General features: G+C 35.0%; 1 protein-coding gene across 1 annotated transcript in view; it reads right to left on the bottom strand.

Moving 5' to 3' along the window:
* TAF15 (TATA-box binding protein associated factor 15) overlaps positions 1–23241 on the bottom strand; it is a 32997-nt gene extending 9756 nt beyond the window's left edge. Inside the window, exons 1-11 of the mRNA XM_036911020.2 lie at positions 23127–23241; positions 16805–16844; positions 15380–15431; positions 15209–15293; positions 15023–15125; positions 12940–13133; positions 11790–11910; positions 5293–5327; positions 4639–4671; positions 3330–3439; positions 2171–2300 (exon numbers count right to left, since the gene is read on the bottom strand). Coding sequence (XP_036766915.2) covers positions 2171–2300; positions 3330–3439; positions 4639–4671; positions 5293–5327; positions 11790–11910; positions 12940–13133; positions 15023–15125; positions 15209–15293; positions 15380–15431; positions 16805–16844; positions 23127–23133 — 910 coding nt within the window. The 5' untranslated portion in view covers positions 23134–23241. The remainder of the gene's footprint in view (positions 1–2170; positions 2301–3329; positions 3440–4638; positions 4672–5292; positions 5328–11789; positions 11911–12939; positions 13134–15022; positions 15126–15208; positions 15294–15379; positions 15432–16804; positions 16845–23126) is intronic.

Below are 23241 nucleotides of genomic sequence, written 5' to 3'. Positions count from 1 at the left end.
ATTCCTGAGAAGGAAGAATAAAGTTGGGGGGATTATGCTTCCTGACTTCAAGTTCTACTACAAAGCCACAGTAATCAAGACAATTTGGTACTGGCACAAGAACAGACCCATATATCAATGGATCAGAATAGAGAGCCCAAATATAAACCCACACATATCTGGTCAATTAATATACAATAAAGGAGCCATGAATATAGAATGGAGAAAAGTATCTTCAACAACAACTGGTGTTGGGAAAACTGGACAATTACATGTAAGAGAATGAAACTGGATTACTGTCTAACTTCATACACAAAAGTAAACTCAAAATGGATCAAAGACCTGAATGTAAGTCATGAAACCATAAAACTCTTAGAAGAAAAAATAGGCCAAAAAATCTCTTAAACATAAGCATGAGCAACTCTTTCCTGAACACATCTCCTCGGGCAAGGGAAACAAAATAAAAATGATCAAGTGGAACTACATCAAACTAAAAAGCTTTTGTACAGCAAAGGACACTGTCAGCAGAACAAAAAGGCACCCTATAGTATGGGAGAATATATTCATAAATGACTAATCTGATAAGGGGTTAACATTCAAAATACATAGAGTTCCTATGTCTCAACACCCAAAAAACAAATAACCCCACTAAGAAATGGGTGGAGGATCTGAACAGACACTTCTCCAAAGAAGAAATACAGATGGCCGACAGGCACATGAAAAAATGTGCCACATCGCTAATCATGTGGGAAATGTAAATTAAAACCACAATGAGATAGAGATGGAAGCAACCTAACTGTCCATTAGTAGATGAATGGATAAAGATGTGGTACATATACACAATGAAATACTATTCAGCCGTAAGAAACAAACAAATCCTACCATTTGCAACAACATGGATGGAGCTGGAGGATACTAAGCTCAGTGAAATAAGCCAGGCGGAGAAAGATAAGTGCCAAATGATTTCCCTCATTTGTGGAGTATAACAACGAAGCAAAACTGAAGGAACAAAATAGCAGCAGACTCACAGACTCCAAGAAGGAACTAGTTGTTACCAAAGGGGAGGGGTGTGGGAGAAGGGGATTGAGGGGTATTATGTTTAGTACATATGGTGTGGGGGTCACGGGGAAAACAGTGTAGCACAGAGAAGGCAAATAGTGAATCTGTGGCATCTTACTACACTGATGGACAGTGACTGCATTGGGGTATGGGTGGGGTAATAATATGGGTAAATGTAGTAAGCACATTGTTTTTTCATGTGAAACCTTCATAAGAGTGTATATCAATAATACCTTAATTTTAAAAAACCCACAATGAGACATCACCTCGCACCAGTTAGGATGGTCACTATCCAAAATACAAGAAACAACAAATGCGGGTGAGGATGCAGAGAAATGGGAACTCTCCTACACTGTTGGTGGGAATGCAAACCGGTGCAACTGCTGTGGAAAGCAGTATGGAGGTTCCTCATAAAACTAAAAATAGAAATACCATTTGATGCAGTAATTCCATTCCTAAGAATTTATGAAGAAAACAAAATTCCTGATTCAGAAAGACATATGCACCCCTATGTTTATCACAGCACTATTTGCAGTAGCCAAGATACAGAAGCAACCTAAGTGTCCATCAATAGATGAAAGGATAAAAAATACATGGTACACATACACAACAGAATATTATTCAGCCATAAAAAGAAAAGAAATCCTGCTATTCGTAGCAATATGGATGGATCTACAGGGTATTATGCTCAGTGAAATAAGCCAGGCAGAGAAAGACAAATACCATATGATTTTACTTATTTGTGGAGTATAAAAACAAAGCAGAACAGAAGGAACAAAATAGCACATACTCACAGACATGGAGAAGGGACTAGTGGTTACTAAGGGGGAGGGGTTGGGGTGTGCGGGATGAGAGGGGTAACAGATACAGGGCACAATAATTTGCAATCACAATAGCTGGTCACTGGGGTGGTAGTACAGCATGGACAATACAGTTAACAATTCTGTAACATCTTACTACGCTGACAGAGACCACACTCAAGGGGGTGAGGATTCAGTAATATGGGAAACTGTTGAATCACTGTGTTGTATATTTGAAACCAACATAAAATTGTGTATCATTGATACTTTAAAAAAGAAAAAAAAAAACATGTATCCACACTGCATGCTGAAACTATATGAATGAGGTATACCATCAAACCAGTCAATGGCTGCCTTAGCTGAAGGAGGGTCATCAAATGATACTGTTGCCTCCCCTTTTGGCTTCCCTGTGTCCTTATCTGTGTATAAATTTATCATTGGTTTTCCTGTCTTCTTGTTGGTCTGAGGAACAAACAAACTGGTGTTAGCATTTTAAGAAAAAGTGATCATGTACCATATAGATCTTTTTTAGAAAAGAATCCACACATCCATACAACAAATACTATGCACCTAATATTTATAAATGAATTTATCTATAGGTTCTGAACAGGAAAACTCAACCAAGCTATAAAAATGATACATAACATACTATTTCATCTATGTATAATTTTTTAAACCCATAAAAAAATAAATGTAGGTATTGCTTCATGCAATATATACCTTGTATAGAACATTAAAAAGGTCAGGAAGAATGTACCCAGCAAACCAAAAGATTAGCATTGAAAAGTACACACTAGATTTGACTAGGATGGGAGTGGAAGACAAATAGTTATTTCTGCTTTTCATAACTGTATGATTTTTTTTACTATTTCCTGTAATTAATTTTTTAAGAAAATTTAATCCCATGAAGAAAAAAACTTTTTTCCAGACACCAAAAGAAGGACAATTGAACAACGGATTTTGGGCAAATGCGACAATCTACTAACACTGCTCTAAATGTTGCTTTCCAGTTGAAGAAATGAAAAACATATGCATGAAATAAGTAGTACGCAAAACCCTTTAGTAAACAATAAACAATAAACTTATGAAATGAAGCATTATACATTGGGCTGGTGCATAGCTCAGACATTAACAAAATAAAAAGTTGTTACTTCGGTTTGCATATATTAACATTCCAGAATCTGTAAGTTGTCCTCACAATCTCATTACGGGCCTCAGAATTTTAGAACCTACAGAGACTACTTTTATAGCCCTAAGACTGGAAGCTAAAACTGTGGAATGCTATGGAAAGGTGAGCAGGAACAAGGAATAAAATCCTCATGTATGTTATTAGCATATTTAGCAAAGGCCTACTGACATGGGCAAGCGTATTTATCTGGGAACATAAGAAACAAGCCTTACTGGAGTATGGGCACATTACATAATCTATGTATCTTAAACAGAAACTTAATAATTAAGATATTTTCAACATAAGCCATGCTTTTTACTCACCTTGATAATTCCTATTTGTTTAAAGAACTCCCCTACTTGATCTGTAGACACACCCTCCCCAAGTCCTTGCACAAAGATTGTGTTGTTATCTGAATTATCAGATTCTGAATCTAAGGGGGAAAAATTATAGTTAATTTTACATATTTCTTGGTTTTAACTACATCCTATTTAGTAATCAAGAGGAAAACTTATACAATCTCCAAATGTTTCTACGACTAAAAGGAAAAGGGACCTTTTAAAAACATATGAAAAATCTTACATAAACATGCAAAAAGTTATTTGGCAGAATATCAACTTTCACAATTCAACTTCTGGTGATGTGGATCAAATTCACACTTATGTAAAATACACAAACCAATTAAGGGACGTCCTACAAATCTTACTCTTCAGATTCAGATACAGGACTAAAACTAATGAAGAGATGAAGGAAGTTAGTATAAATTAGCATTCCTTTCTTCGGAAAGCTTTAATTCTTTATGGTTAATCAGTAGTAAGGCTCTCTAGGAGAAAATTCCCCAAATCTGATACTTCGGATTTGCAAGCAAGCCAAGCAGAATTGCTAGTTTCCCACTCACTGCAGTAAGCTTTATATATACCAGAGGGCTGGGACTCCCTGACAACACACCTTACCTTACATGCACACTTTTGGATTAGTACAACAAAGTAAGAAAGATGTACAAAAATTCAGTCCATCAAGGGATAATTCAGAAATTGCCATCCATATAGAATACTTTGGCATCTTAATAAAAACAGAAGTTCTGATTTCAATATATATTAAAATTTGTTGGCTCAAATAGATTTTTCATCTATAAATCATGACTTTCAAAAGGCTCCAGGGTAGCCTTGAGTTTCATTTAAAAATAAAAGGCCACATGAAATTAGTGACCTCTGCCTAGAGTAAGACAGTTCTCTTACATATGAATTCTTAGACCCACTAAGCAGACTACTAATCTAATGTAGTATTTTTTTTAAACACTGCTTTTCAAATTCTCCAGTGATACCAGTTGTTGCAAATATGATTTGTAACAATTAAATAAACACTAATTAGCAGTACAGAATCAAGTATTTCCTCACAAAAGAAAAAAGCAGAGCATGGGGAAACACAAATAGGCAATTTCCCCAGCAAATTTCCCAATCTTTCTGAAGTTTTCTTTCTGGTACGTCTTTAGCCCCCAATTCTGGCAGCACTATCAAAGTAAAATTCTCCCTCTGTACTACTAACTCCTCCAAACACAGAGACTTTTCCTTCAGAAAAATGGAAAACTAACATTCTCTTAATGGCAAAGTCACAAACTACCATAAGCCTTACCAGCATCTGGTCTGGGTCCATAATCCCTGTGACCTAAGGGGGAAAAAAAAGAAAAAGAAAAAAACAGCTATTTAAGGCAACTCATTAGAAATCATTTAAAAATAGTAATAATAACCAAGACATGAAAAGTCATTAATTCCAAAATCCTTGAAAGTCAACCATCACAGATTAATGAAGTAAATATATAAATCAGGTTTTATTAAAAGTTTAAGAAATCAAGATGAATGTCAGTATTTCCTTAAACTTGTCCCAGACGGCACCCACCACTTTGGCATTACTAGTATCACTTTTGTTAAACTCTGGTTGTGAAGGCTGATTGGAATGCCCTAATAATTTTAAAACACCATGTCAACTACCTTTATTTAAGAAATGTATTGTCAAAATCCAGTGAAGGTTTCATTCATTGGTCACAACAGACTCTGTCATGCAAATTCACTGTGTAGAAACTCATCGGACTATTTGATATCAACTTTGGCTTTTTAATGTTTTCTTTGATATATATAGGTGTATATATGTAATTTTCTTTTTAAAGCACACAACACACACCAGCCTCAACAGAGTAAGAAAGGGCATAGACTGCGTCTGCGGGATATTGGTGGCTTTTAGATTTATATAGCATTTCCACTGAAACATTTTGGGATACTCAGCACTTACCACCAAAATTTTTGAAGCCACCGCGGTCACCACCACTGCAGAGGAAAAATTGAAGAAATGATTTCTTCCTTAAGTCTCTAATGTGCTGAGCCCTGGGCTCAATTCTACACTTAAGTAGAGCACCTACGAAACAGTAGCACCTCTAACTTTCTAGTAAATTCCATCTCATGTGGAATCTCTCATCTAAGTGTTTTCTTAGGATCTATTTCCACTAGGGTGCCTTTTCAAGCCTATTGCAAAACATCTCTAATACACACTTCTTATAAAACCTTCCCAATCCCAAGCCAAAGTAGTACTATTCAAATTGTAACTTAAAGCTGGAGGCACAGCATGAAGAATGCTAAACTAGAATATTCTTCCTGGATAGTTTTTAAAATATGAGAAAAAGGAAAAAGACTAGGACAATATAAAACAAGGTTAAGATTTTGCTAGTAGAACAGGAGAGCAAAATACTTGAGTACTACGTTCTATTGTGACACCAAATAGATTTTATGAGATGGAAGAAAAAAGTAAGGTACAAATATACACAAAGTAAACCTAAATGAAAGCAGTCTTCAAATTTCAAATCATTCAGAAATCTGATGAGCACTAAAAGCGTTAACTTAAAACTGCCCTCCTACTGCATACCCTACTGCATAGCATAGAATATACTTAATCTCTTCACATCAGAGCTACTGAGATTCATGCTGCCAAAAGCTTTGTATACTGATCAGTAGACCATATCAGAGACAGAAAACAACATACTCCAAAACTGCAGCTCCCCATAAGAAAATGACTTTATTTGGCAAATTTCTATAGCCAGGTAAGTCAATGGTTCTTGTGTGTATAGTTTTATATAAGAAGTCTAAGATCTCTCTTATCAAGAAACTCTTTAAATATTCATACATTAAAAGCTTTTCTCTCTCGATTGAATTAAGTAATCCTCTAAGATTCATGTGATGACATGGAAATAAAAACACCCCAAATTTTCAAATGGTGGTATCTCATCTTTTGCTACTACTAATCATCTTCTTCTATGACCCAAAAAAATTAATCCAATATACTAATGTCTCTTCCCTGCCTAAAGGCCTCTCTTTTAGTGGTAACTCTAGATGGCTTCTCTGAGCCATCCTGAGAAAAACCTCTGACTAAATGAGGACGCATTCGTTCTTGGTAATAAATCTAGTCTACTACCATGATATAAAAAAATTTCCCCCTGCAACCAGCTTAAGTATTAGACATATACATCTTAATTTGCTACTAGCTTTATTTGATCTCCAGGAAGCCAAAAGAGGCTATTTCAAGGATATATAGACAATGTGCAGCTCAGATCCTTCATACACATATAGTTTACTTTCCATTGAGTCACTAAGACCCCTCTTCAGAACAGTACCTAAGCCCTCCCTACACTTCTAAACAACCTATATGTATCAATACTTAACTCTTCAAGAGGAAGCCAAGAGAGTTCTTGAGATTAAACTGCTAAAAATCTTATTAGAAACCAAGATATCTCAGGTTTCTTCACCAATCACTAGCACTCCAAAAAATGATTAGACAAGAACTAGTGAAAATATTAAGCCAACATTCCTATGTCAGGAGGTTAAAGTCACCAAGATAAGTAGATTTTTTTAAATAGGAAGCTTTCACAAATGCTCAAAGAAATGCCTCTTATTATTTTGCGGTCATCTTAACTAAGTACTAAATTACTTACGTGACCACAACAGAGGAGAAAATATGCAATTTCACACATCAGCTAATTCCTGTAATTTCTATTATGGCCAGCAATACAATTTTGAACAATTAAAGAAAGACTACACCACTGCAAAATAAAAGGGATATGAAACAAATGACATTAGGTTTATAATTTCTTATTCCTTCACAGTGACACTTTAAGTTAAGTCACCTTTACTGAGTATTTCCTTTGAAAACATAGTAGCTGAAGATTTACAATAGTTACAAATATGGAAACACCAGGGTGCATTCAAAAAAGTACTCGTCTTCAAACTAACACTGAGGATATAGGCCAACTATTACCAACCAATCTTGAACATTTGGACAAGTCATGCAATTCTCCCTGGGCTTAAGTTCCCTGCTTTACAAAATAAGAGTTTACATCCTTGCTACTGAAAGGATGGTCCATGGAACAGAAGCATAGGCAAAGCCTGGGAGTGCCTCAGAAAAGTAGGATTTCAGGCCTTACCCCAGAACTACTAAATCAGAATCTGCATTTTAATTAAGATCCCCAAGAAATTGTTATGAACATTAAAGTTTGAGAAGTATTGATCTAAATGATCTACAATTCCACGTGGAGCTTTCTTTCAAGTTCAAATGTTTTATCATTTTCTCTCTCCTTATAGGGAAATTTCATATTAACTAGTTATATTACAATCCCTTATTAGGAAATGTATATTAAATACAGTAAATAAACTGTAAGTAGTATTCACTATCAAATAGTTAACAGAAGATGGGCCTATGGTTAACTTTTTTCCAAACTGGCAGTCAAATTCCAAGTCCCTTTTCCATCTACTAAGTTAAGCCCTCACTAGCAAATTACGACAAAGCACAAAGGAACAAATTATGAGTCAAGGTGTTGCCACAACAAATGTTTTCCTCCCACAAAGAAGAAGCAAACTTACAGACATACATAATTCCTGAAGTAAGGACATTTAAAGGTGAAGTGGTAGAGGTATTAAAGATAAAATATAAGCATACTCAAATTAACAACTGAATACCTCCAGGTAAGAAAAACAATTGTAGATTCCAGACTCAACTACTGAAATGGTTGTTCCAAATTCAAAACCACAATGGGCAGCCTACTCTAGGATAGGCTCTAAGGGTTCTTTCACTGTTGTACATATTTACAGGTGAAGACAGATTTAATTTCAGGTAATTGACAAATAAGAAAAAGCTCTTTGACACAATCTCTATTTCCAAACTTTAATGTAATAAAATCTAAATGTATCTATCCAAGGACTAAAACTGCCAAGAAGTAAAAGGACATGCAGGAATCTACTCTGACAAAATTCAGTATCTGGAGGGAAAAAGGGACTTAGCTAAAAACTAAAAATAAATTAGTTTTTAAAAAAAACTGCTGTGCTTCAGTTTTCATACTAATACACCCAAGATACAATTTTCTGGGTGTGAAGACTAACATTAATTCCAAATATGAATGACTCAATGGATTTAGATACCATTATCAACAGTGGCTGTATTTACAGTATATTTCCTTTGTCTTATATGTGTGGTAAAAGGCTTTCTGGATTCAGCACTTACCAACATTTCAGGAGGTCAACAATCTATCATTCTAGAGCTACACTGTTCAATACAGTATTCACTAGCCACATGTGGTTGTTGATATTTGAAATGTGGATAGTCAATTAAAATTGAGATGTACTCTAAATGTAAAATACAAAAAAAAATTTCAAAGTCTTAGTATGAAAAAAAGAATGTACATCATCTCAGGAATTTTTTATTCTGATTACATGATAAAATATTTTGGATTTTCAGATTAAATATTAAAATTAATTTCACCAGTTTTTTTTAATGTGGCTACTAGAAAATTTTAAATTACATATGTGGCCTACATTTGTGACCCACATTATATTTCTATTGGGCAGTGCTGTTGTAGACTATTACCAGAACATATGCACATTTTTAAGAGAGTTAATCAAAAACTCTTGCAAGAAGACACTCAAAATTCAAGATAACCTTTTTTAAGTTTGAAGTATTAAAGACTGAAATAGCTACTTAATGTGATGACATATTATAAGTGAAAAATGGTTATCTAGGAAGTTCTCTGGCAATTTTGCAAAGCACTCATCACAATGCTAAAATTAAAAACACTGAGAATTTATGGCCTTAAACTTCTGGTCTACTAAGAGGTTGGTGATCAAGTTTAGATGACAATTAGAAATTCAGTATTTTTTGCTGCAACTGCTTTTTCAAAGAAAAACACTGTTTCCTATAGTCCTTAAAATAGTCATGTTTCTCTTCCATATCTAGAAAGCTAACAGCTTCCTTTTGGTCTGAATTCTTCCTCCAGCCAAGCAATCACACAACCTGAATCTAGAATGTCCCATCCTTTACTATACATCCCACCCTTGCCCACAAACTATGCCCCCTCTTCTTTAAATATAAACCCCACTAAAGCCAGATACTCTTCAAACAGCCTGAAAAGAATATTTTCAACCTTGCTGTTAAGTAAGATGATTAGAAACACAAATGGGAGTGTTGATGAAGACAAAAAATGTTTGGTTATTTTAGTACTTAAATATAAAACCAAGTGTGAAAAAGTCCTGAAATGGCATTTTTATTCAAATTCAAAATACTTCACCCCTACAAATAAACTAAAAGCACATCTTGAGCAAGATATTATGACACATGAAAATTCTGTGAACTTCAAATTTCAGTACCCATAAATGAAGTTTTACTGGAACACAACCATGTTTTTATTCATTATATTATCTATGGCTGCTTCGGTGCTGTAAGGGCAGAGTTGAATAGTTGCAAAAGAATCTGTATAGGCTATAAAACTTAAATTATTACTATGTGGCCTTTCATATAAAAAGTTTACCATCCCAACAAAGAGTAATCATCATTATCCAGATGGGTTTCTAAAAAATACCTTTCATGAACATCCCATTAACTGACTAGGGTGGATAGGATATAAAGAGTAACTGGACAAGACTCCACCCTCAATTCTACCATCTCCGCCCTTGAAACAGGTCATCATCATTTTGAGCTTATATATAGTGGGCTTCTGCCTAAGATATTGTTTGCAGATGTTCTATGGCTAAATAAAAAGATTTGAAAATCAGAAACTTAGATCATGATTCAGTATCTGGCCAGAAATTATACAGTGAAAAAAATGTGCTGCCAAGGTGGTTATAAAAGTGCTTCAAAATGGACTCCTGGGTTGGTTTAAGGTACGAACCTTCTCTCCCTTATCAGGATGATCATTCAAGGTCCTTCCCAACTCTGATTCTAAAATGAATATCTCTCAAAGATGAAAATACACTTAAAATGCCAAGATGAAAATATTACCCTCTTCCTCCTAGAAAGTGGGATTCTACTATTCTCAGTAAGATATTGTCATAGTTTAACAGATAATCTATATAACTTCCTTCTGAAGAAAATTAAACCTATGATGTACTATAAAATGTGTAGCATTCCAAGGCAGCCAATTATGTAAAACAAATTAACTAGAAAATTAAATATACCTGCTGGGTATCTTGTTTGGGATTCTGTTTGAGGTGGAAGGGAGGCTACTAAGTAGAAAGTAAGCACCATGTCACTTTACACTATTTGAGTATACCCACATGATGGTAGACTGCTCTCGTTGATAATGAAGAGGTATACAATATATTTGTTTTACCCTCGTAAATTGACTTCGGCTATCAATCAAAAGCCTTTATGTTCAAGTCTTATAGAAGTTCATCAAATATGTTTAGACTTAAGTTCTGCCATAATATTAAAGCACAGTAAACAGAGAAATACAAGTCAGTGAATCAAATTCCTGGCTCACTTGAAGAAATAACAGTGCTGTATACAACTGGTTTGGTTTCTCAGGTCATCTCAGAGGACAGACACTGAGTCCCTAAGGAGCAAAAGAATGAACTGATACTGATATATTATTATTAAATGTCAGTTAATAGGCCACTGATAATTTCAATTACCAAGGAACATGAATTGTCTTTTAAACCTATGTATTTGTCACACAAATTTGCAACCTGCAAACCTCATTCAAGGACAATAAATGTCAACTATTTTTGCATTCTCGTCTCTAGAAGGGTCAAAGTGCTAAATTTACAGATATAATTAAAAGTTACTTTAAAACCAGCTTTTATAACTTATACCATAAGTAAATACCAAAATATTATAATACTAGCAATGGGGAAAAGAAAAACTGAATTAAAAAATCATTCCCTTTCCACAGCTTAGTCCAGATAAAATACACATGGTATTGATGTTGCACTAATTATTTCAATAATTATTTACTTAAGAAGATAAAAAAAAATTAGTTATATTAAAATCTTTCCCTCATTTGCCAAGCCCCCCTTCATACCCTGCTATTGCTTCCTAATATTTTCCCTTCCCAAGGGGATTCAAGATTAAGGAATAGCCTCTCTCCCCTCCAATCTAGAATTAACTTACCTTTTATTTTTTACATACAAAATACTTGGATTTCCCAGAGTCATCTTGTAAAGTAGTTTAAATTTTATAGCTCTGGTAGGAAATACATAGTTAAGTGGCTTAACCACAATCATAGTAGGGGACTTTTCTCCACTGGTGTTTAATATACATCACATAAATTAACTGCTAACATAGCCTATTCTGAGGTAATTTATGTGACATCTTAAAACTCAAAATGAAATTTGAATTTCTGCCCTCTACAAGATAAACTCTTTAAGCCTCTTAACTAAATTAGATACTGGAATCAAACCAGCTAAGTAACAACAAAACAAAACAAAATGAAAGAGAGAAAGAAAAAATGTAGACACCTATACCGAAATACTTACCTTGATCCTGTCATAGGACCTCTTCCATCCTTGTCATATCCCCCACGCCCTCTACCTCCTCCCTGTGACCCGCCATATCCTCTATTATCTTCTCCATACCTACTCACATCACGACGGTCATCTATAAAGAAGAAATAATATATTCATAAATAACCATTCTCATTTCTGACAAACACTTCCCATACTATAATCTTAAATGGCTCTCTAGATAACAGATTGTATCTTTTGGAAAATGGCACATGTATACAGAACTCAAACAGAAGTCATCATAAAACCAGCTAGAATTAAATGTGTTTGAGAATTCTATCTGAGTCAAATTCCATTCTGCTGAAGTGAGATAGCAAAATGATGATGAGGAATCTCCATTTGATGTGATGGGATATCGAATAGTTTAAGTTAAAGCATATTAGGTACAGACCCTAATAAATTAGATGAAAAGCATAACCCTAATCTTAAAAGTTATTACTTTCTTCACCTGAAAAATACTTAAATAAAAATTAAGCATGGAGAAGGAATAACTGGATTTTCAAACTGACCTATTCAATGGATATATTCACTGAAGGAGATATTCAATGAATGAGCTTCTACTTGTAATCATTCACTTATTCGACAAATACTTATTGAGCACTCATTATGAAGCAGGCCCTGTACTAGGGAAGGATGGAACAAAAATGAGTAAGACAAGACTTTTGTTCTTAAAACACCCATTTTCTTGGCATTGACAGATTCCTAAATATCAGTGGTATGTACAAAGTGCTACAGAAAAACCAGTGAAAGAATGACTGGTCCTTCTTGGGAGGAGATTACAGAAGGCTAATATAAGATTAATTTCCCCAGATCAAGTATACCACCACTACCAGAAGAACTAGAAGCAGCAGCATTGTAAAATTAACAGAATTGATCGAGAGAACAAAGGAAATGAATGTAATCAGCCTCTGAAGTCATGTGACCATTTGGGAGTCTCCGCGAAATTTAGGAATAGAAATCTAATAAACTAGTTTTGATGGCATTGAGAAAGAGAATATTCTCAGGGTCACTGTCAATTTTTTTAAACTGTTGAAATCTCATGTGAATTTTTAAACCAAAATTCAATACAGAAGTAATTTCAGTGGCAGGGAGGGCAGGAATAATGGAAGTCAACATATCTTACCTTGTGTGTGATGGCTATAATTCTCCCTTTGTGAATGGTAGGACTGCTGGTTTTGATTATAGGAATCATGCTGCTGATCATAATTTGACTGTTCATCATATGATCCTTGATGTTGATCATAGCCTGACTGCTGATCATACGAATCTTGTTGACCATAGTCTGACTGGTCATAGGAAGGCGGTCTTCCACTTTGGCTAAATAGAAATCAAGAACTTGAGAGATTCAATAAAATTACTATGACTGAGACTAATGTAAGAGACTTGACTAGGTAGACCTCAACCATACTACTACTTTCCAGTAAGAATCATTTAGTTCTTTTATCTATAAAATCTCCTCATCACCAATGGAATAACCTTCAAACAATTTCCCTATCCCTGAAGAGGTACCACATTGTGAGAAAAAACATATCCCCCTTTGAAAACATTAGTGAAGTAAAAAAATCACTATGGTTTTTAATTATCTCCTTGAAAAAAAGAAAATTAAACATGCCACAAAGTATAGTAATATGTCTCATTCTTTAACAAACATGCCACAAGTGCTAAATCCTTTTAATAGCTACATTAAGCAGCTTTATATCACTTAATTTTAACAACAATGTTACCTCATAATATTTTGGGGACTATTTTCTTATAATTATCTTTAGAACCTAGTACATTCTTCTAAGTATCTTCAATGATAGTAAATTTTAGAAAACAGTAATAAGGAAGCATTTTTTTATCTGAAAAGAAGTCTTATTACCAAATGCTGAGATTGCTCTATCTCTGGCAATTCAAAAACAAAATTCTATGTATGTTCTGAGCAATAAGACTATTAACTACTACCTGCTCTCAAGATGGGAATGTTGAAAGGAACACTTAATTGGATTTGAGTTCTAATGCTTACTTTAAAAAAGGGTATTAAAAAAAGTCTCATAATTACTGAATAAGTCACATCTTATTCTACACCAGGTGACCAGAACAACCTAATAAAAATGAGTATATTCCCCAACTTCCCTACCCAAAGCACAACACACCAATGTTCAGAACCAAAGTACTTCACTTCAAAACGGTTATCAAACTAAATCTAACATTTCTCTTTGGTCTACATTTATGTCACACTTCCAAAACTGCATTCTTATGGAAGGAATTCTCCTTCACTTAAAAACTAACCAACAGGGCTTAAAAATCTCTTTCTTCCCATGTAACATGCTTTCTAGATACTATTGCCAACATCTGTACTCAACTTTCTACTTTTCAAAGCACTCTCATATCTATAAGACTGATAATTTGACCTCAAAAATCTTCCCCCAGTGCTCTTATTTAAATGAATTTCACTTAGAACGGTTTTCTTTACTACACAGAGAAAACACAAGTGACATCAATTTTTGCCTTATCTTTTAGCTGTCTTAACTTAACAGGCTATATAATCATAACAACTTCTCTTTACCTCTATAAAATGGGAATAATTACTGACACTATCACCTAGTGGCATTTAAGGACCAAAAAATTAGGGAATGCAAAAGTTTTTCACAAAATGTAAAGCACAATTTTTAAAAAAAGTAAGTTTGCTATTATTAAAACTAGTAACAATTACAGGCTCTTTAAATCTCCAAGTTAAAAAAACTATAAAATCTGTAAACTTGCTAGTAAATATTTACCTACCTATATTAACAAATAAAACATATTTAGGCTATCTGAAATATGTGTATAAGTTTTGGCATTTTTCAATATTTTTGTCCCATAAAAGGTAATAATGAAAATGGTTAAAAAATAAAATGGAAGTAAAATAAGTATTGAGAAGTCTCTTTTTATAGGTAAGTTTTTAATCATCAGGTATAAAGCAGAGGCCCAAACTTTTTCTTTTAACATTTAAGATCATGTGTATTTATTCACAGCTAAACAATTTTACAAATAACACATCTTAAGAAATAATGCTGACAACTCCCACGTTCTTCATAACACAAAACTGAGATCCATAATCCATCAAAACTTGCCTGAAAAAAATGTAGCTAAGGAGTTTATTGATGAAACACATTTAATACCCAAAGTGTTACTTGTATTTCCACTATTCAACACAATCTCAGTGCTTTTAATTGTTTCCTTACCCTCCTGATGATTCCGTGTTTTGCTGTCCCTGGTTATTATAAGATTGCTGGCCATATGAGCCCTGCTTTTGACTCTCATAACCACCATAGGACTGTGAATAACCTAAAGGTTGGATGGATATACAATTTAGTAAAGGTTCAAGATTTTTAATTTCTAAAATAACAAGTTTAACAAACCAGCCTAACCTGATTGGCTTTGTCCATAACTGGAATAACTGCCATAGTTCTGTCCATATGAGGAATCAGTAGTCTGTCCATAGCCAGAATAGCTCTGAAATTTGGGTAAATACAAGTTTCATCACCTACTTATGATAAAAATAACTATTTATGAAGAACACAATTTTTATTTTAACCTACTTGTGGTGCCTGTCCATAACCTTGGTTGCCTTGATTTCCATAGGAAGAATAACTGTAAAAGAAAAATGTACTACTTGAAATAAATGTGCTAATTTTTAAAAGCTTAAAAAACCTTATATTCATTTTTTTAGTTTCAACTCAAATACAGGCTTTTCTGAGATACTGTCAATCTGCCTTAGAGTCTAAATTGAAAAGTGGTTGACGACGATATAAATGAGTCATTCCCAGACCTTTTAAATGCCAAACACATACCTAAAGTTTTTTGTTTTTTGTTTTTTCTAAAGTTTTGCTTTGACAATCTCCCATAAACAAAACTTCAACAGTCCTTGAAAATCCCAAGAGAATTATGCTGGGGGTTAGGGGAGTAACTACATGACAATAAGACCCATAATAAATATCTGAAGCACAAAGATGATGGCTTATTAATTCAGTGCTTAGCTATGTTTTGACATATTAATTCCTTCCTACCATTTGTCTTAAATCTACCTTTAACTTCCTAGAAAAGGCACAGTATGGCACTAAAAGTCAAATTTTGTGCCTCAGTAATTAGAAGCTTGTTTATATTCAGAGTACTGTCATGGAATGAATAAATGTACCTTTCTCAGATTTGAATTCAATTTTACATAGCACATACAATCTGACAAATCAGGAACTTTCTGAATATATGCCAAATAAAAATATTCGCCAAAAAAGTTTATCATTTTAGAACTATGAAGTGTTAACAGACTAACTATAAAATGTATTTCACTGAATAAACATTTCCTAGTTGATCACTATGAGGTGAGCATTATCCTATGAGAATAAAAAAGTCACATCAATTTTTTCATGAAGCTTAGAACTTGATGACAGAATATATCTGAGACACTATTCTGAATATTTCACACTGAGCTGCAAAACATTTAGAGTATAAATTGAAGGCTGTATTCCTAGTAAGCAAGAGTACCCCACTGCATGTATACATTCACAAAGAAAGACTTTTTTTTTATTGAGAGCATGGTAAGGAGTCTTTAAAAAATGCTAAACATTTCTATTACAGTGCTTTTAGAAAATCTGCTCTGAAAAACTATATTAGCATATTATATACAATCAAAAAATAAAGTATTTTAAGAACCTGTTATAAGTCAGTTGCTTAAATCCCTTTTTTTTTTATTTTGCTAAAGAAAACAACCTTTACAATACCTGTAAGATTTGTTTTAATCTCTAGGTGGCATCTACAAGCACTGATTCAAATAACCCTTTAAGAAAAAAAGGAAGAACTGTTTTACAGCACCTAAGTACATAGACTAACCCTCTTTCCCCTTGACAAGCTAATATTTAACTCTTTTAAGACATCAAGTGTGTCTCAAGTGGGAAGCTTGATTAAATTCATCTTTTTTCTCTCATTTCTACTTTTTCATGGTATTATTAAATGTATGTATACTTTACCTTGGCTGCTCACCCCCAGATTGACTGTAACTTCCAGTATCTAAAACACATAAAAAGAATTTTAAATCTTGCTTAAAATTCGTGCTTCCCTCGGAGACTGATTTTAACTCTTATAGATGAAATGTAGTAGGAAAATGTCATAAAAAGTAACTACAGAAAGAAAAACTAGAAGTTAAAAATACCACACAAGGAGAAATGTGTACAACTGGTATTTTCTATGTACCATAACTACATCTTTGAAAGCAATTATCCTACAAATGTGCCCTGATGGTCATAAGAACGAAGTGAACAGGTATGCAACAATCAGTGAAAAATCAAACCTTTTACCAAACTTAAAAGCTCAAGCTGTATTATATTTGTATACAAAAAGACATCTGCTAAAACTAATCAGGACTAACAAGGAGGAAGACTCACATACTCTGACAAGACCAATCCCCAGAATTACATTTACTGGTATATCCTTGCCAGTCCAACATAGGCACCTTTCCCCTGTACTGGATTGCTCTGGCTCTCAGTAGCAATAAAAGGATCTCCAAACACTTGGTAAAACAGCTAAGTTAGTTGTTTAACCCCACCTTCACCAAGCTTTCAGGGACTTGGCCAACTGGTAAACCAACTCAGCAATACCTACTTTTAGCTTCCTTTTTGGCAATAAAAACTACCAAGGCAGGCATGAATTGAATAATGTATATCAAAAAAATAATAAAATTTTGAACTAACTTTTCCCAATACTTTAAAATATCAGCTATATGAAAAATTGTTTTGAAGAGGTTATATCCTTTAGGCTCTGCACAGAATCATATGGCCTCAGTGTATTAGTGATAAGAGAAAAGTAAGATGAAATGCTCTCTCAACTGCAAAAACTCACTGTCTCAACCTGCTGACCATTAGGCCCAACCTCATCCAATATGAAACAAAACCACTTGCTGTCAAACAGCTCTGAAAACTACCTACCAAAAATTAAATCCATGACATTTTCATTCAATTCATATAAAGCTAAAATATGAAAACATTGCCATTGTCTGTGTTAAGTGGGTGACATCAAATATGCACTTTTCTGTAGTAGAGATCTCCCATCAGACCAAACAAGTTCATTTTTTAAATCCTTAATTATAAGAATATTCAATTAAATCCTGACACAAACTACTACTTCTATGAATGTGAAGGATTAAGACTACCTGAGACAAAAAGTGCACCACTGTCACACCCATGATAATAAAATGACTGTAGATTTATAGCTAACAAATATGAAAAGAATACAGAATCTAACTGGACCACAGATTCAATACACCTACCTATAGGGAAGAAAATTAACCAGTCAAATCAGAAACTGGAAAGGATTTGGCAGATGTGGGTTAGATATTCATAAACTTAAGTTACTGTGGGGATACATGAAGTTCCAGGTTAAAACATATCCCTAGGCACAGATGTGGGTTCCTTCAGTGACACAGATGGGTCCAAGGTATTAGTGTATTTATTTCTCTTTGGCTCAGGCAATACTGTTAAGTACACAAGCACACAAGTCATGTGAACTTGGCTCAAATCTACTAAGCATTAGAGTCCTTAACTGTAACCGTTACTTTAGCCCACTGAAATTGTAAATCTATTTGACATCTTTAGCAGGCTGACTTTAAAGCTCCAGGAGATAAATGTTTTATCTACATTTCAAAAAATTGCTCATTATGAGTACTTGACACACCTGCATCTTGTGTCTGGATCCATGATTTGAAGTGCTTTTATTTCCAAGTGTGAAGGATTTTGATTGTTTCTCTTCTATAGTCCACTACAGCCAGAAAGGGTATTTTCTGAATTATTCCTGGTTATTTAAGATTTGCTGTTTTTCATTTTTCCCCTTGGTACTTTCACTTGCATAAATGTCCCCTAAGAACTGTGCATTTTGTAAATGTTAAATGAACTCTTTTAAGTCTGTAAGATGATGCCTGTTTTATCATCCATGTTCTTACTAACATTTGGCCTGCCTGACCTATTATGGAGGTATGTTTTAAAAACTCCATTTGACTATAGATTTGTTATTTTTGCTATCTATACTTTTATGTATCATTAGGCACATAAAAATATGGATTTTTATCCTCCTGATGAACTTCCTTTTAACAGTACATGAAGGCTGTCATTAAAAATGCCCAAACTTTACTTTGGCAATAACTAAACAATCTTCCTTTGGTTGGTCTTTTTCTGCCTCTACACTTTCAATATTGCTTTAGGCATATCATTTCTGAACAGCATTTATCTATATCATTTTTTCCCCAATACAGAAATTTTTATTTCAACTGTTTTTCATACTTTTACTATTGTTACTTTGTATTTATTCTTACCTCCCCATACTGCACTTTCTACATGAGTTGATTTTTTTCCTAACTCCTTTCTGCCTTCTATTGGATTTTTACTCCCTTTTCCCCTCTACTGCTTTAGAAGCAGTACATTTGTTTTTTCAATTACCATTAATAATTTAATGATTGTTCAATTTTTAACATGCATTCTTGACAAATTTCAAAATGATCTTCAACCTCTGCCAGAAAATAAGAGCCTTTGTACTGTAAGGCCAATCACAGCCTTCACCTATTATTTTGATTCTACTTTTCTTCCCATACCTTTTGTTTCATCTTTTAATCACTAAATGTAATAATCTTAATCTTCAGTGTTCTATACCATCAATATTTGCTTTTTATTTTTTGTACTTTCTTCCTCTACATTGTTTTTTGCAGCCTCCTCCTCCCTTCCAGATTTAATTTATTAGTTTTCAGCAAAGGCCTGAAAGTGGTATTCTTAGTCTATTTGAGTAAAAATTCAAGCTGAACGGTTATTTTTCCTCTAAATTCCAAGGATCATTTCACTATTTTCTGGCTTCTTTAAACTTTTAAGTCTATCAATCTTACCATTTCCCTAGTTCCTCTGGTAGATTTGTTATTGGTTATTTCATCATGTGCAGTTTCACATCAATGTGTCTAAGTATGAATAAATTTTTGTGTCTCATGTTTGAGACTATATTTTGATTCGGAACACTCATTAATTTTGGAAAATTTCCAACTATCTATTGATTCTTCCCTATCTGCTCTTTCTCAAACTCCTATTAGATGACAGAACTTCTCAATCTTTTTCCCATGTTTCTAAATCTTTTTTCACTGTGTAATCCTTCAGAATTGAGTTCTGGGTAATTATATCACATCAACTTCCACTTCACTAATTGCTTTTCTGCTAGGTCTATCTGCAATTCAACGTACCCACTTTCGCATTTCCAGAAGTTGTATTTGTTTTTCTTTTTAATCTACATGACCTTTTTTCTGAACATCTTGGTCTTAGGGTTGATTTGGTCTTTGAGACTTTCAATAATTTTAAACAGGTATTATTCACTTTCAGATTTATCTATCAGGGGTTCTAATCATGTTTTACTCATTTTGGTAGACTGTTTCAAGTTCTATAATTTTTTACTGTGAATTCTTATTTTGCAAGGCTTGTTTTTTCTGTAAGATGCTTGTGCTCTAGGCTGTAAAATATCCTCCAGAGGTTTTTCATTTGTTTCTACCAGGATCCCCAAGTTTATTAGCAGCCCAGAATCAAATTTTAAGTTAACTTCTTGGCTTAAGGTTTTCTAGACCCCATAACTAGCCTGAATTATATGAAGAACAGGCCCTAGCTTACAAATTCTCAAGGACTTTTTTCACTCTGGGCCCAAACTTGTTATCTCTTATGCTGGTACAAAGGTTCTTTTCTAATGCAATTCTTTCACTGTCAGAGTCCTTCAAAAATCCAGGTTTTATGTAAGGGTCTCAGTTCCTATACCTGGTTCTAAAGGTCTCAAGGCTTCACCTCCTGTTACTTGGGAAATAAAACCCAATTCTCTAAATGACACCTAAACCCTCCTCTCTAGGGAATCTGCCAAGTTAACTCTATACCTACCATGCTGGCTTCTACTTCACTTATGGCAGCAGCTGGGGCTTGCCCTTTCTAAGTTCTTCCGTTTTCTGAGAGTTTGTAGATATAGGATTTTCAAATTACCTTGGTCTGCCACATTGCCAAAACAATAAGTACCCTGACTTTGTAATTTTTATATCTATAATTGATTAATAGATTTGATTTTTAACTTGAAGTGTCAGGTAATTCACAATTGTAAACAGTATTTGAATGTCTGAGAGTCTACTTACAATATTAACAAATTTGATTTGATTGATTAATTACATGAGTACTTCTATGTTAGGTTTGTAAATATGCTCTGTCAGGAATCTGTGGTGGTTGAGTCAATTTGATAGATTAAAATTTATAAGTGTAGTTTGGGAATGTTTAAAAGACTTAACTAAACTTAATGCCATTAGTTGTTTAGGGGGTGTTCACTCTCTGTTATATTTATTAACTTAAACATTCATCAAAGAACAAGTCAAAAGCGTTATTCTTATTTTTATACAATGTCAAAAGTATTTTTATATACATATTACAACATGTATAAATAGTATATATAACAACACTAAGTAGAACTGAAAGCTTCTAGCTTTAATTCATGTAATTTTTTAAACAAGCAATTATTAAAGTTATTTTCACAAATATAAGCCAATTTCAATATTAAAAAAATCAAATTACAAAGTGACAAGTATCTGGTGTCTTGGTAATTTGAAGATCAGTACTAATGGATAAACCAGCACACACACTATGACACACTGAAAATACTGGATTTTACAAATGGTAAACCTCTAAACTTTACTTTTCCATAAAAGCTACCCAGATCTATAAAAATAAACCAGTTTTATACCAATAGTTATGTTAAAAATCAAGACAGGCCAATAGTTTTAATGAGCACTGTATTCATTGAAATTTAATAAATTTCTCCATGTGGGTAGGAGATCTTATTTTCTCATAAACCATTGGAAGGGTTGAACACTCTCCTGAAGATGTTGTACCGTGAACTTCCATGAAGCTTTACCAGACTTTACTCAAAATTATGCCCCTGGTAAAAAATGTAACAATGTCTACTCCGGGTAAGAAATTTGAGCAAGAATTAAATAGAAATTGAAAAAAGAGAAATTCTGTGCAGTTAACAGCCCTTTACTTAGATCAGGTGGAAGATCCCTCCACCAAAAGATCAATATTCTGGATCTTAACATCAACATAACCTAAGGAATGTTTACCATTCTCCTGCCCAATCACCCTTGCTAATTTGCTCTCTTCTTACTCTGCTTCCTTTTCGTCAGACATTTCCCATCCTTGTGCAAGACTGATTACTTTGTGGGGAGAAGGAAAGGTTAAATACCAAAGTCTCTCCCTTAAAAACCAGCATTTTCATCTTGACATGTTCTTCTTTTCCACCTGAAACGTGTACCTAAACTCTCATGATGGTGTCTAGCAAGTAGATAGCAGGATCTTTGCAGCCTGTGATGTGCCCAATAACAGAGAATATTGTGTGGTCAGGTAGGACTGCTAAATCAAGAGAACATCCACGTTCCAGACTTTGCAGTTGGTTTAACAGAATCTAAACTGGCTGTCCAGAAAAAAACCAGCGCCTCTTTTTCTCTTCCGCACAAGAGGCCTCTATCAATGTAAGTGCTTCGTGGAAGACTGCCTTTCCCTTGGTCTGTATGGGTTTAGGTATATGTCACATGTACCTACAGGAGACTATCAATAATACAAAGGGTTCAAACTTTCAAACTCTTGCAGGAAATAAACAACTGGAGAAGGGAGAATGACAGGCGAGTGTGAGGAGGAAGCTGATTTACATGCAAACACCCCCAACTCGAATCCGGGTGGTTATAGCAGAGGGAACAAAGGTTAAGTAGGATTTTGTGTAAGACAACGTCCTTTAAAACGGCTCCCAGAGCGTCAAAGCCCCCACCTGATGAATGGGTGAGTCAAGAAGGACCAGCTCCACTTCACGGATGGGGAAATTGAGGTACGAGGCGGAGAGACGACTGGCCCGAGGCCTCGCTGAAATTTCTGAGGCGGAGTGGAGAACCAGAAGCACCGATTCTCTCAGACCGATGCTCGTATCACGGGATCCCCCCGCCCCTCTGATGGCGTAGACGGCCTCTGCCCCCCGACTCACACACCCTCCCCCAGGAGCGGCACGTCTCCTCCGGTTCCAAGGACGGGGCCAAAAGACAGGATGCCCGAAGCGCTCCCGCCGTGATTTGCAAACGGAGAGCGTTGGGAGCGTGCGTCCCTCCAGTCCAACATGGCGGCGGCCGCGGCCGCCCCCCCACCCCAAGCCTCCCTCAGGGCCGGAGGCTTTCCCTCGGGGCCCTCCGGTGGGCGGGAAGATGGCCCAACCCCGCCAGGCCCCTTCTCGCCGCTGCCGCTGCTCGTTGACGGAGTCACCTACCCGACATGACTAACGGCCGCGGCGCTGAGCCCCGCGAGCCCGCCGAGAACAAGGGAAACGAAAGCCAGGCGGCGCGGCGGCCGGAGCTGTTCTGTGGGCGGTGCGGCGGGCTGAG

Source organism: Manis pentadactyla, chromosome 4 (genome assembly GCF_030020395.1).
Source record: "Manis pentadactyla isolate mManPen7 chromosome 4, mManPen7.hap1, whole genome shotgun sequence".
Taxonomy (NCBI): domain Eukaryota; kingdom Metazoa; phylum Chordata; class Mammalia; order Pholidota; family Manidae; genus Manis; species Manis pentadactyla.
Note: the sequence above shows the minus strand (reverse complement) of the source record. Positions and strands in the feature narration are given on the sequence as shown.